At 44.6% G+C, this 13,398-nt stretch overlaps 1 protein-coding gene across 1 annotated transcript in view; it reads right to left on the bottom strand.

The window, feature by feature from the left end:
* LOC310790905 (protein kinase C-binding protein NELL1-like) overlaps positions 1–13,196 on the bottom strand; it is a gene marked incomplete at its 3' end in the record, with an annotated part of 306,141 nt that extends 292,945 nt beyond the window's left edge. The window contains exons 1-2 of the mRNA XM_083652616.1: positions 13,123–13,196; positions 12,391–12,519 (exon numbers count right to left, since the gene is read on the bottom strand). Of these exons, the coding sequence (XP_083508742.1) occupies positions 12,391–12,519; positions 13,123–13,171 (178 nt within the window). The 5' untranslated portion in view covers positions 13,172–13,196. The remainder of the gene's footprint in view (positions 1–12,390; positions 12,520–13,122) is intronic.
* Positions 13,197–13,398: the final 202 nt, after the last annotated feature.

Consider the following 13,398-nt stretch of genomic DNA (forward strand, 5'->3'; position numbering starts at 1 on the left):
TAATTAGGGCAATCACCTACAGTAATAATTACAAAATCTGGCTGTGTCAGGTCACCCGCAAGGGTGCTCTTTACACCCCCTGAAGGTTTCAGCCCGATCGCACGTGAAACACATAGGTGTGGCCGGCGGACAGAAATTGAAAGAAACATTGCCACTTGCTCCCTTTTAATAGAGATTTTGCTAACAGACAGACAAATTCACTGGCAGAGCCAACAACAGTATTGTCCTTAAAGTAATTCGATTTTTCTTTTACTTACTGTAGTGTTTACATGTGGAACTCAATTTACCGCCTAATTACTGTTGAATCAATAGACTCCTACTCTACTCCTACTCCTACGCATAATGTGCTGTTCCACAGATTTCTGTCAACTACTGGCATGGTGTCATATCATAGTTGTACCATCAGACTCCCAGGTGGTCATGATACACTGATAATATGATCCCCCACAATGTAATCACCTATAATTGCCCACATACTCCACAGACTTTTTTTCCATCTGCAGCTAGACACCATGATTATTCAAATCATGACTACTTTATTGGTCTCGATTGATTGATTTTGGTGCGTGGATCTATTTCTGTGTGTATCGGTCATGACTTCCGCTGGCTTTTTGGCCAACTGAGCCGCAATAAAGGAAGAAAATCCACGTTCAAATGATCGTCTTTTAGATCTCATCAGTCTGTGATGTTCAGTCCACTCCAGGAGTTATTTTGTGTTATTACACGGCTTTGTTCAATACTTGATTCTGATTGGTCAATTACGGAGAAATTTGGTACCCTGCAAGCAAGCAGGTTTGGCGAATCCACATGATCCACTCTCCATTCCCTGTTGGAGGCGGTAATGCACCATAACGCTGTTTGCCAACCGCTATCAAACTCGAGAAGAAGTAGATTTCCCAGACATGTCTTTTGTTTGCCTTGTTATTAATGTTTATTTGTACTTTTACTTTCAATACTTAAGTACATTTAATATCAGAAAATTACCTTTGGTACTTAATACATATCCTTTATTGTCCCTGTGGGGAAATTCATCCTTTGCATTTGACCCATCCTCTACTAGGAACCTTCCTAGAACTAGAAGCAGTGGGCAGCCACAGGGACCAACTCCACTGCCTTGCTCAGGGGCACTGACAGGAGTATTAACCCTAACATACATGTCTTTGACAGGAGTATTAACACTAACATATGTCTTTGACAGGAGTATTAATAACCCTAACATAATGTCTTTGACAGGAGTATTAACCCTAACATATATGTCTTTGACAGGAGTATTAACCCTAACATACATGTCTTTGACAGGAGTATTAACACTAACATATGTCTTTGACAGGAGTATTAATAACCCTAACATAATGTCTTTGACAGGAGTATTAACCCTAACATACAGTACATGTATTTGACAGCAGTAGTATTAACCCTAACATGCATGTCTTTGACAGGAGTATTAACCCTAACATACATGTCTTTGACAGGAGTATTAACCCTAACATAATGTCTTTGACAGGAGTATTAACCCTAACATACATGTCTTTGACAGGAGTATTAACCCTAACATACATGTATTTGACAGGAGTATTAACCCTAACATACATGTCTTTGACAGGAGTCTTAACCCTAACACACATGTATTTGACAGGAGTATTAACCCTAACATACATGTATTTGACAGGAGTATTAACCCTAACATACATGTCTTTGACAGGAGTCTTAACCCTAACATACATGTCTTTGACAGGAGTATTAACCCTAACATGCATGTCTTTGACATGAATATTCACCCTAACATACATGTATTTGACAGGAGTATTAACCCTAACATACATGTCTTTGACATGAGTATTCACCCTAACATACATGTCTTTGACAGCAGTAGTATTAACCCTAACATGCATGTCTTTGACATGAGTATTCACCCTAACATACATGTCTTTGACAGGAGTATTAACCCTAACACGCACGTATTTGACAGGAGTATTCACCCTAACATACATGTCTTTGACAGGAGTATTAACCCTAACACACATGTATTTGACAGGAGTATTAACCCTAACACACATGTATTTGACAGGAGTATTAACCCTAACATGCATGTCTTTGACATGAGTATTCACCCTAACATACATGTCTTTGACAGGAGTATTAACCCTAACACACACGTATTTGACAGGAGTATTAACCCTAACATACATGTCTTTGACAGGAATATTAACCCTAACATACAGTACATGTCTTTGACAGGAGTATTAACCCTCACATAAATGTCTTTGACAGGAGTATTAACCCTAACATACATGTCTTTGACAGGAATATTAACCCTAACATACATGTCTTTGACAGGAGTATTAACGCTAGCATACATGTATTTGACAGGAGTATTAACCCTAACATACATGTCTTTGACATGAGTATTAACCCTAACATACATGTCTTTGACAGGAGTATTAACCCTAACATACATGTCTTTGACAGGAGTATTAACCCTAACACACATGTATTTGACAGGAGTATTAACACATTCACTGCCAGCCGTTTTTTTTTTTACTGTAGGTAGCTTCTGCCAGAGGGTTTTTTTGAGGATTCTGGCTCATCTTTCAAGACCCGAGGATTCTTTTCTGCTAAGATTTTAATTATTAACCCTAAGTATTAACCCTAACATACATGTCTTTGACAGGAGTATTAACCCTAACATACATGTCTTTGACAGGAGTATTAACCCTAACATACATGTCTTTGACAGGAGTATTAGCCCTAACATACATGTCTTTGACAGGAGTATTAACCCTAACATACATGTCTTTGACAGGAGTATTAACCCTAACATACTGTACATGTCTTTGATGGTGGGAGGAAACCAGTGCACCCAGAGGAAACTCACACGAACACGGGGAGAACATGCAAACTACACACAGAAAGGACCTGGGACGGACCAGGGTTCGAACGCGCGACCTTCTTGCTGTGAGGCAAAAGTGCTAACCACTGAGCCACTGTGCCATCCCATTTTTACCCAAGAAATATTCAAATAGCTGACTTTAACTTCTACCAAAGTCATTTCGATATCTGTACTTTTACTGAAGTGAGGCTCTCAGGTACTTCATAGACCACTGGTAAGTAGCCATGTAATCAGTGGGATAACGTACAGTCGAGTCATTATCCTGGGTATAATTTACTTTTTTTGGGGAGCCCACTTTCCCTCGACCGGCTGTACTTCAGTCTGCGATTTCCATATACGTTTCCCAGAATGCCTTTCGACAACCCCCAGAGAAGAGCTATGAACTTCTTGTACTCAGCTCTGAGTTCACCTGTAGGCGGAGAGACACAGTGATGGTGACAGCCAGAGTTTTTCCAATTCAGAGTCACAGCCTTACTCAAACCCCAGCCTGTCTCTCTGCTGCAGTGCATGCTGGTCTCTCTCCTGCTCCTGTGAGTGGAGAAACTGCTCTCTCTCCTCTTCTATGATGGATTTCTCTCCTGTGTGATTGTTGAACATCTCTCTCGGTGCAAAATGGCGGCTCTAGAAAGAAGCCCTCGCTCTTTGATTGTGAGGGACTGACACCAAAACCTGGGGCCGGTTGCACCAAGTGGTCTTAACTATGCCTGGTCATAACTCCTACGGTCTTAGTTAAGACCAGTCTTTAGAGTGGATTTACGCCTGTTGCACCAATAGGGCTTACATCTGGTCTTAACTACGCTGGTCGTAGCAATGAGCGTCCATGTGAATTGCCGGGGAATGTGCCCCGATTGGCCCAAAAATGTGCCTGGCGCCGTCACCCACTACTGTATGTGCGTCACTACACCCTCCCTCCTCCCACCCCCCTCCTCCTGTGGAAACTCCGGGGGGAAAATGGCGGCGATTAGTGCCAGGCAGTCTGAATGAAATTGAATGTAACGTTCCCAATTCTATGTAACGACCCTCAACATTTGGGAAGGCTAAGCCACACAACTAGTTCGTTATAATCTAACGTCATGCTTCGATGGCGACGTTACGACGATGAGGACGGTAAGGACTCAATTACAGCAGGTCTCCGCTGATAGACACGGAGATCTCTGTTACAGGCAGGCACTTCATTACGCCTCCTCCTGACCAGGCGTAAGAGTTACGCCTGGGCGTAGTGAAAATTAGGCTTAAGCCCTCTTGGTGCAACCGGCGTAGCTGTTAGGTCGTAAAGTTACGACCGGCGTAGCTTAAGACCAGTCGTAAGACCACTTGGTGCAACTGGCGCCAGATGTTTAACTCATTCAGGGCCAATGACGTCTTTGACGTGTTATCAGGAATAGCCCAGAGGGCCAATGACGTGTTTGACGTGTTTTTGTTTTTATTCGTGCAGCGCATAGTTAAAACACTTCCCCAGCCTGTCACATGGTATCAGGTCCCTAACATCTAAGACAACACGTGAACAAACACATACCGCAGCTGTTGTTTTGAAATTGAGCAAGAGGAAAAGCAGAAAACTGGTAACGCTTCCTTGTGCAGACCAGTGGTGCAGACAGGAGAAACGCCATTGAAACGCCCTCGGCGCGCTGCACGAGCTGGAGTCGCCTTCCTCTGTGCCAGCCGGGAGAAAGTAATCAAGAGATGTGTTTGATCATCGGAGGAATGAGGAAATGATCGATCAGTTTGCGAGGGCGGTGAGGACGTGTTGAATAGCCGAGGGGAAAACGGGAACGATCAAATAGCAGAGAGGATATGACAGGGAGACATGGACGAGGACGGGTGTACCAGAACAAATCAAAATAAACACAGGAACAGCTAGGCAGCAGCGGGCAGAAGGCAGTCACAGCAGCCCGCTGTCCTTCTCAAGAGCTTTCAGTTGGTTCATGAAATCGCTGGGCTGCGTGCCCTCCAGTGTTGCTCCTGGCCAATCCCAGCGCCACAGGGCGTGGTTATTGCTTATCCTATGTGGGGTTAGAAATCTAAAAGGGGGATCGTGTGTGTGTGTGTCTGTCTGTCTGTCTGTCTGTCTGTCTGTCTGTCTGCACACTCACTCACACCGAGTAAACTGTATTGTTGAATGTAAAAAAAAAGCACTTCATGTGTATATATATATATATATATATTTTTTTTTTTTTTTTTTGTCATTTGTGTCCTAACGAATAATATTTACATGTCTGATGTCAATACAGTTCAAAATAAAAGAATTGAGAGTGAGTTCTGCTTGAGATTGTGCCCTTTTACAAAAATTGCCTTTTCTCCTGTTTATTTTCTCAAGGAGACCTTCTGGGGGAAAACAGGGTGTATATAAATGGCTATAAGTAGAGTACAGAACATGCTAAAAGCTCACTTTTTTTTTCCTGGTGAACCCAGAGACGTACATCTTCATTTTGAGGTATTGCAAATCACTCTGGTGCTAATAGATAATTTACTGTGGGTCTTGAAAGATGACCAACAATTATGAAAATCTTTGGCCTGTGCTAAATATTGGCAGTCCTAAACTGGCCCTGAATGAGTTAACAAAGATGTTTTACATCCTGAAACATCTTCTCAGATCAAACTCCACTGGAGCTTGTTTCAGGTGGATTTTCTGTTAAAACCAAGGGGGCAGTTTTGTTTGGTCGCATGTGCTAAGTACCAAAAACTGCAGTTCCTCGAATAGCCACGTGAGGCTGGCTCCAAAAACGAGTCATTCCCCATTCACCCCCCATGTTGAAATGGCTGACTTTACAGCATAAATAAACATGTTCATAGCCTGGTTCCAAACACGGTTTTGGTCTCTACAGCTAATTTTAGCTTTCAGGACCACTGTACGGGGGGGCTGTATTTTTATATGGAAACAATACTGAAAATATAAATTACCCGTTTAGAGTAAAAAACAACAAAGGACTATGTTTTGGGCATGATTGACAGGTCGCCTGTCCAGTGATCGCGCAGTTTGCCGATCAGGGACCAACAGCAGACCACCTGCCAATATGGCTGCTAGATTTTAAAGTTACCACTTACCAGCCAATTAGAATTTCCACTAGCCGAAATGTTTTTCTTGAAATAAACCAGAATATGAGTGGGTTAATTTAAACATAAGTATCAGTAAGTGGCCCGGGATTCTCAAAGCCTGTGTTGAGGGTCACACAAACAAAAATGCACTCTTGAAGCTAAATAAATCCAAAACCAATGAGTTCATTATTTAAATTTCTACTTCAATGTAGCCTTTTAGTCATAAAGATTCTTGAAAGATATTCCATATTCCAGACTGAAATGCTATAACAGTTTAACAGAAGTGGAGTATTGGCCAGAATGACATGAACATTTGGACACTTATTCAGTGGGTATCTTGCATGTTGTGTTCAGGTGCACTGTAAAAAAAAAAAAATTGTTGCAGTTCCATCGCGGGCCACACAGATGGCGACCCGCGGGCCGTATTTTGCCCATGTGTGGGCTACAGTCTATGGCCTGTCTCTACAGTCTATGGTCTGCCTCTACAGTCTATGGTCTGCCTCTACAGTCTATGGTCTGCCTCTACAGTCTATGGTCTGTCTCTACAGTCTATGGTCTGCCTCTACAGACTATGGTCTGCCTCTACAGACTATGGTCTGTCTCTACAGTCTATGGTCTGCCTCTACAGACTATGGTCTGCCTCTACAGACTATGGTCTGCCTCTACCAGTCTATGGTTAAAACCGTCACTGTACATAAATGCAGTAACAGCAAAGTAGCAGTGACCTGCTCTGAACATCGAGTTGTGGAGTTTCGGAGAACTCGGCGAGCAGTAGCTCTCTTGCTGGAGAGAAATTCAATTTTGCTCAGTTGTCAGCCGCCAGAAATTGAGGGTCATTCCAGAGTCACACATTTTTGCTGTTCACAATATGCCTGTCAGTTCTTACAACACTCAGTCCACACAACAAGCGTTACTTTGCAACACTGGAGGAGAAGAGGCGGAGGCAGCTCCCGACACCGATGAGATGCTGATAGAGGACCTTTGTGACGACCTGTATATTACCACTTTGCTTTGTGTGGCACAGTGGAAAATGTGAAACGCTCCCAAAAGTCCCTGAGTGTTTTGACTAGAATGTAAAAGTGTGACCGTACGTACGTACGATCATCAGCTTTCGGGGGTCAGCTCGGGCCATTTAATTCGAGGGTGTTTTGAACCGAGACGTCCAGCGCGTGGTTTCACTGCCTTGGGGATGCACAAGAGAAGACGCTGGGTTTTACTGACGTGTGTGTGTGTGTGTGTGTGTGTGTGTGTGTGTGTGTGTGTGTGTGTGTGTGTGTGTGTGTGTGTGTGTGTGTGTGTGTGATCTTGTTAAAACAGACGCCATGTCTACACTACAGATGATGTTACAGGGCCAGAAAGCTGCTCGTAGTGGACGAAGTAAAGGGCCAACGCCAAAATGTGAAGGAGCATTTTGTCGGATGAATCGATACGACAAGTGCACAAATTGATATAGGTCAGTAAGTTTGTATCAGCCGCCTGTCCGTGGTAGGAATGTTCCATCGTCCCTATTTTCATATCGGCCTAAGGTTGAAGTGTTCATGAGTTGGAAATAAATATATTCTTAACTTTTTAGAGAATAAATTGAATCTGGATGGCGAGCTATCGTCCTCAGGCTGTTACAAATGGCTCAGTGGAGGATATACAGCATAGAACCGATGAAAACATTTACTGTGCTGCTGAGCTCATGTGACAGGTTGGTGAATTGAATATCACACAGCTTATCAGGTGAATACATTAAGACACAATGTACGTCCCCTGGATCATTTACATACAGCTTCTACAAAACACATTTCAGGAGAAATCAAAATATCCACCCACCATAATCCCATTTCCTTTTTGAAACCAGAATCACTGCAAATAGCTTCAAATCCAAATCAGCAGTGCGACCGAATGGGGTCCAGGTATTGAGGTTGACAATCTAGGTTGAGAAAGTAGGTCAGCCCCCAGTCTGGACACACTGACTTCACTCAATATATACCACTATAGAAGCTGCCATAACATAGCATACCACAACAACAACAAAATTTATGCAAATTATAACAAATATGTTAGCAAATAGCTGAGCCGCCCATCAATACAAGCTGTAGGATTTGTTTTCTCTCCCACGCTTAACAGTATTAGCATTTTTCCTTCTGTTGTTCCACAGTGAAATATAATCCATGGAGCAGGATCAGATAGGTGTACAGACATCTAGATAAAGACCTGTTTAGAGGAGGCTGCACTCATCTGACTTTGCTAAACGGGCCTGTGTTATCAGTGGCACCGGCCCTGATACTGTTTCCTTTTGACCATAACTTAAGATCACAAACGCTGGCGTCTATTTCCTCCAACGCACGTCATCTGTTGTTTGTGAATCGGTGGCTAGCTGAGAGCAGGAGAGCCTGGAGACATCAGGCCCAGCAGCTAGCCGAGGGGCTGCCAGATCCTCTGTGTCGAATTCTCAGAAAGACGGGAAAAGAAAATGCAAAATGATCAGTGTTTTTTTTGTTTGTAGCCCTATTGTGTAGGCTATGCTGACATGTCATGTTTTGCAGTGATCAAGGCAAACTGCATGGTTTTTGAATGGAGAGACAACGGAATATCGCTCGATCTGTTTCCACTGCACTTATCGCATTTTCCTTTTTTCGATACGCCCGACTTTTCCACCTCCCTCAAGCGTGAAAACCTTTTTGCGATATTTGGAGGCGTTTCCACTCAGTTGTTTTATGTGCAAATTGAAATTTCGCATAAAAACATGTGGTTGGAAACGCGACTTCTGTCTCTGTCTCTCTCTCTCTCTCTCTCTCTCTCCGTCTCTCTCTCTCTCTCTGTCTCTCATCGCGGTCCAACACTCCACACTATATCAACACTAAGGGGCCAGCACACCCGACATTCCCTGAGGGCCTTTTTCCATTCATTTCACCAGCATTAAACCCATTATAATATGCGGCTCTCACAATTTATGCAATCAAACTGCTGAAATATGGATATGGGTGCCAAAGCTGATTGGACACAGCATGCATAAATCATGTGGAGAAATCACTGGGTCCTGCAGCACACATTACCAGGCTCTTAATCATCGGCTGTTTGTTGCTCTAACTTATTAATCACAGCATCATCATCATCATCCACACTTGGAAAGTGCCTGGTAGTTAGTTGGACTTGGCTGCGGCCTGCGGGGGGCGCTCTGCTGGGCCATCTGGGTTATAGGGCTGTGAAAGTAGTGAAGGGGGTGTGGGCGAAGTGTTAAATAGGACATAACACAAGCATCCTCTCCAACTCTTGGGACCAATGTTCCCCTCTGGGTTCTAGCAGCCTCCAGTTTCACACGCTATCTGGCTGCTGGAGCCGGGAAACCATGGGGATGGCAGCAGGTCGAAGGCTTGGAGACGAGGGTGGGAGTATAGGTGTGTGTGTGTGTGTGTGTGTGTGTGTGTGTGTGTGTGTGTGTGTGTGTGTGTGTGTGTGTGTGTGTGTGTGTGTGTGTGTGTGTGTGTGTAGGGTTATTCCAGTGCAGTAGCATAGCATCAGTAGAAACAGAGGCTGCTGTATCCGTCTGGCTTGAAGCCTGGAGTCTCGGCCAGCTCCACCTCGGCACAGTTAGCCAAGAAGCCCTGCCTGCCCGCCTTCATTCATTCAGAGCCAGCGGCACACAGTGCCAAACACTATAGAGAACTACAACCAACCAACCGCACACACACACACACACACACACACACACACACACACACACACACACACACACACACACACACACACACACAATGCACACACACAATACACGCATGCGCACACACGATCGCACACACACAATACACACACACACGAGTACGGCTCGATCAATACAGGTTTTTTAAGGATGATGATGCAGATGATTTTGGTTTGAAGCTGCCCATGATGTTTTGTGCTGATAGTCGATGGGCCATATCTTATGCCCAGTGCAAGGGCAAGGGCAATCTTTGCTAGTTTCTAGCACTCAAAACCTCCCTTTTTTTCATTTAATTACCACTGGGTCAGTACATCAAAGGTCATGTTTCAGCGACCCAGTGGTAATTAAAAGAAAAAAAGGGGAGATGTTCAGTGCTAGAAACTAGCAAAGATTGCCCTTGCCCTTGCACTGGGTGTAAGATATGGCCCAATATCTTTAAACCATTGTCATGCCAGAAAACTACAGATCCCAGAGTTTCTCCCAGAATGTTCTTCTCAGTGGGGAGAAAAATCCTCTGAAACAACACCCAGACCATCATAAACGCTCCGCGCCCCAACTGATGAGATTGTTTTAGTGTTAGCAGCTCGTTAAGGCCGGGACACCCCTCACCTATTCAATGGCAGGGGAAACTCGTTAAGGCAGGGAGACACCGCACACCTCTTCAATGACAGGGGAAACTCGTTAAGGCAGGGAGACACCGCACACCTCTTCAATGACAGAGGGGAAAGTCTGCATTTAAATGAGGAATTAATGTGCAAAAACATGACTGAAGTAGAAGGGCAGTCGGAGAGCGCAGACCTCCGCCATGGCCAATTAGTCCAGTCTGCTATGAGATGGAGATGTTGTGAGTCGGATCAGATCCACTCCTAAATGTAATGGGTTCTTCCTTGGCCACTGCTACACCCCTCCACAAAGTTCTGTGAAAATCGGCCCAGTAGTTTTTCCATAATCCTACTGACCAACAGACAGACAGACAGACAGACAAACGGCACCAAAAACATGCCCTCCTTGGCAGACGTAACAGCGGTAACAGCTATAGTTCTGATACCCATTGGAGCAATCACTGGCCTCGCTCACAGAATCTCTCTCCTTTCATAGTCCACTTCCCTGATTCCAACCATTGCAGGTGTGCTCTATCACAGTACAGCAGCAGCTAACACATGGAGCTATCCATGGTGCTGAACCTGTGTTCACTCATTTTGGCCACTAGTAATTAGCCCTTTTTGCCCCTTTAGGCGGCCCTCGTTACCTAATTCAAAAATATGACACAGTCCCCCTCCGCTCAAGACCTCTGCCGGCACCCGCGCCAAAAATGAAGGCTGTCATGCCGACGGTGTCCGAGGAAAACGAAACAGAGATATACAAACATACCTAGGTTTGCTCATTTATGAGTAAGATGTGGACGATGTGGACGACACTGACCGGCTCATATCTGATATTTAACAAAAGGTCAATATCGACTCAACGTGATGACGGCACAACGCACATCGGTCTGACTCTGAAACCACACAAACACAGCAGGCAGGTAACTGTGGAGATGTGTGCAACAACTGGTCATTGTCTGCCACTGTCAAATCTCTCCATCTCTCTCACATACAACCCCCCCTCCCCCCGCTCTGTCTCCCCCCTCTCCCCCTCTGTCTCTCCCCCGTCTCTCCTCTCATTGCCAAATCCCTCTCCTCCTCTAGTCTATATTTACTCTCAAATAATTCAGCCTCTGCTTATAAAGCTGACAGCACTAAACAAAGAGGTGAGAGCTCTTCTCCGACTGCAGAGCAGCAAGTGCCAAAGCAAAGTTGTCGTCTTTTCCAGCGCTGGCAATACATCTCTCAGCGATAATAAGATGCAGTGATATTCCTCTAGGATTTTACAGCTCGTGCTACTCAGTGAGTTTTTATATGACCTTTAATATCAGAATTGATGGTGTACTATTTTTAATCTCGTGTGCGCCCGGCATAAAAGAAAGCATTTAGTCTGTTATCGAGTCCTAAAACATAATATTCTTAGAAAATAAAGTGACGATTAGGCTATTTGATTATTTCTCAATGCAAGTCAACTTGTTTGAAGAATTTTGTAGGATTATGTGTCATTATTCTTCTTGACAGCACTGCAGTGATCTGAGTTATTGTGACAGGTTTCTTCAACAGACACTGACTCACTGAACGCTTGTCTTGCTTTAAGGAAAACAAGACTTGAAGGCTGAATATGAGACTAAATTACTTGGTATAATAATTGACCTTTTTTTGCGCTGTGACATCACTAATAAGACTACTATTCCCATTTTGCAGTTATGGCTTTGATATTTTTGAATACTATTCTTCTAGGTTGATTCCTATTATGTAATCTGTTTCTCCTTTCCACTGAGACTACATATCCCCAAATACAGGTGCCCTCTCAGGGTCCTCTGTTATACCTGTTATCCCATTATTAACCACCAGTTGTTGAGGTGACACCACCATGTGAGTGGAAACAGTCGCTCATACAGTACACGGGCCTGGAAGGGGACGGAGCATCTGCTGCCGAGGACAAATTAAACGCGCAGTAATTATGAGCGGCGGCTCCCCGGAGCGTTCTGGCTCAGCAACCCCACTAATACTGTGTCACCAAAAGGTGTGGCCCTGGCGTAGCTCACACTAACTTAATGAAAGAAAGACGTAGACAATCATAGCCTAATAGCCTAGGCTATTGTAGCCTATACAAGGCAAAGACATTAGTGAACTTGAATGCGTCCTGCAATCCGGTCAGATAGATATAGGATATATAGGCATGCAGTTACCTCGGAATACGAAGGCTTTGCTACTGTTGTGAAGCCCCGCCACTTGGGTAATTCCATAGGTGGCATTTGCCAGGTCAAGTTCATTGATGATGTCGAGCTGGTAATCTTCATCTGTCCCGAAAGCCAAAGCTGCACGGTGGAGAGAAATGGAGGTTAGAGAGAGGAATGTCGAAGTGGACATTCACACAGAGTGGCGAGGTGAGGGAGGTTCTGCCTAAAGGGCTAGCTTTCACTGAATTGAAAAATAAAATAAAATGATGAAAAAATGAAAACAAACCTATTATGCTTAAAACGACTGGTCGTGACTCGTGGTTGGAGGGGGGGGGGTCAAACAATTTTAATGCATCTCTTCAGGATATGGCTAGTAGGCTAGTAGGCTAGTACAGATTCCAAATAAGTGCGCGGAATCTGCTGCCCGATAACGCAGCCAACACCTGTCTTCACGGGCTGCCTGCTGGAGGTAGCCTGGACTGTGCGCAGCAAATGACAGACAGAGAAAGGTAAGAGGTGCCACTGCTTTCCCTCATTCTGATGCACAAAACAATTCAGCTCAAATGTAATGCTATTATAGTGTTAAAGCAGGAAGTAAAATGTAAGCCATGCGGTCCAGAGCTCTGCGACATGTTTGTTTGCGCGCGCCAGGTGCAAATTACTGGACAAGCTCGAGTCACTAAAACAACAACTCTCCTCTGGTCGTTACCTCACCGTGCCACGCGCCTTGCTTGCACTCACCTGGTTTGGTAAAAAAGAAGAGCGATAACAAAGCCACGGAAATATCCATTTGTGTTGGAGTTTGCGCTGTACAGAGTCCTCAGCCTGTGCCGTGCCCAACGCCGTGCGCTCCGCTGCCGCGTATGTATCCACACTGCCCCGCTCGCTCTGATCCAAAAAGTGTCTGGAGCTCTGCTCTGCGCTGCGCTGCTCACCGCGCACTGGCTGTGTGGCGGCACGGAGCGGTCCACTTCAGGCGGGAGGAGGAGGGGTGTCCTCACAGACACAACACATCCA

The sequence above is a fragment of the Poromitra crassiceps genome (genome assembly GCF_964638095.1).
Source record: "Poromitra crassiceps genome assembly, chromosome: 16".
Classification (NCBI taxonomy): Eukaryota; Metazoa; Chordata; class Actinopteri; order Beryciformes; family Melamphaidae; genus Poromitra; species Poromitra crassiceps.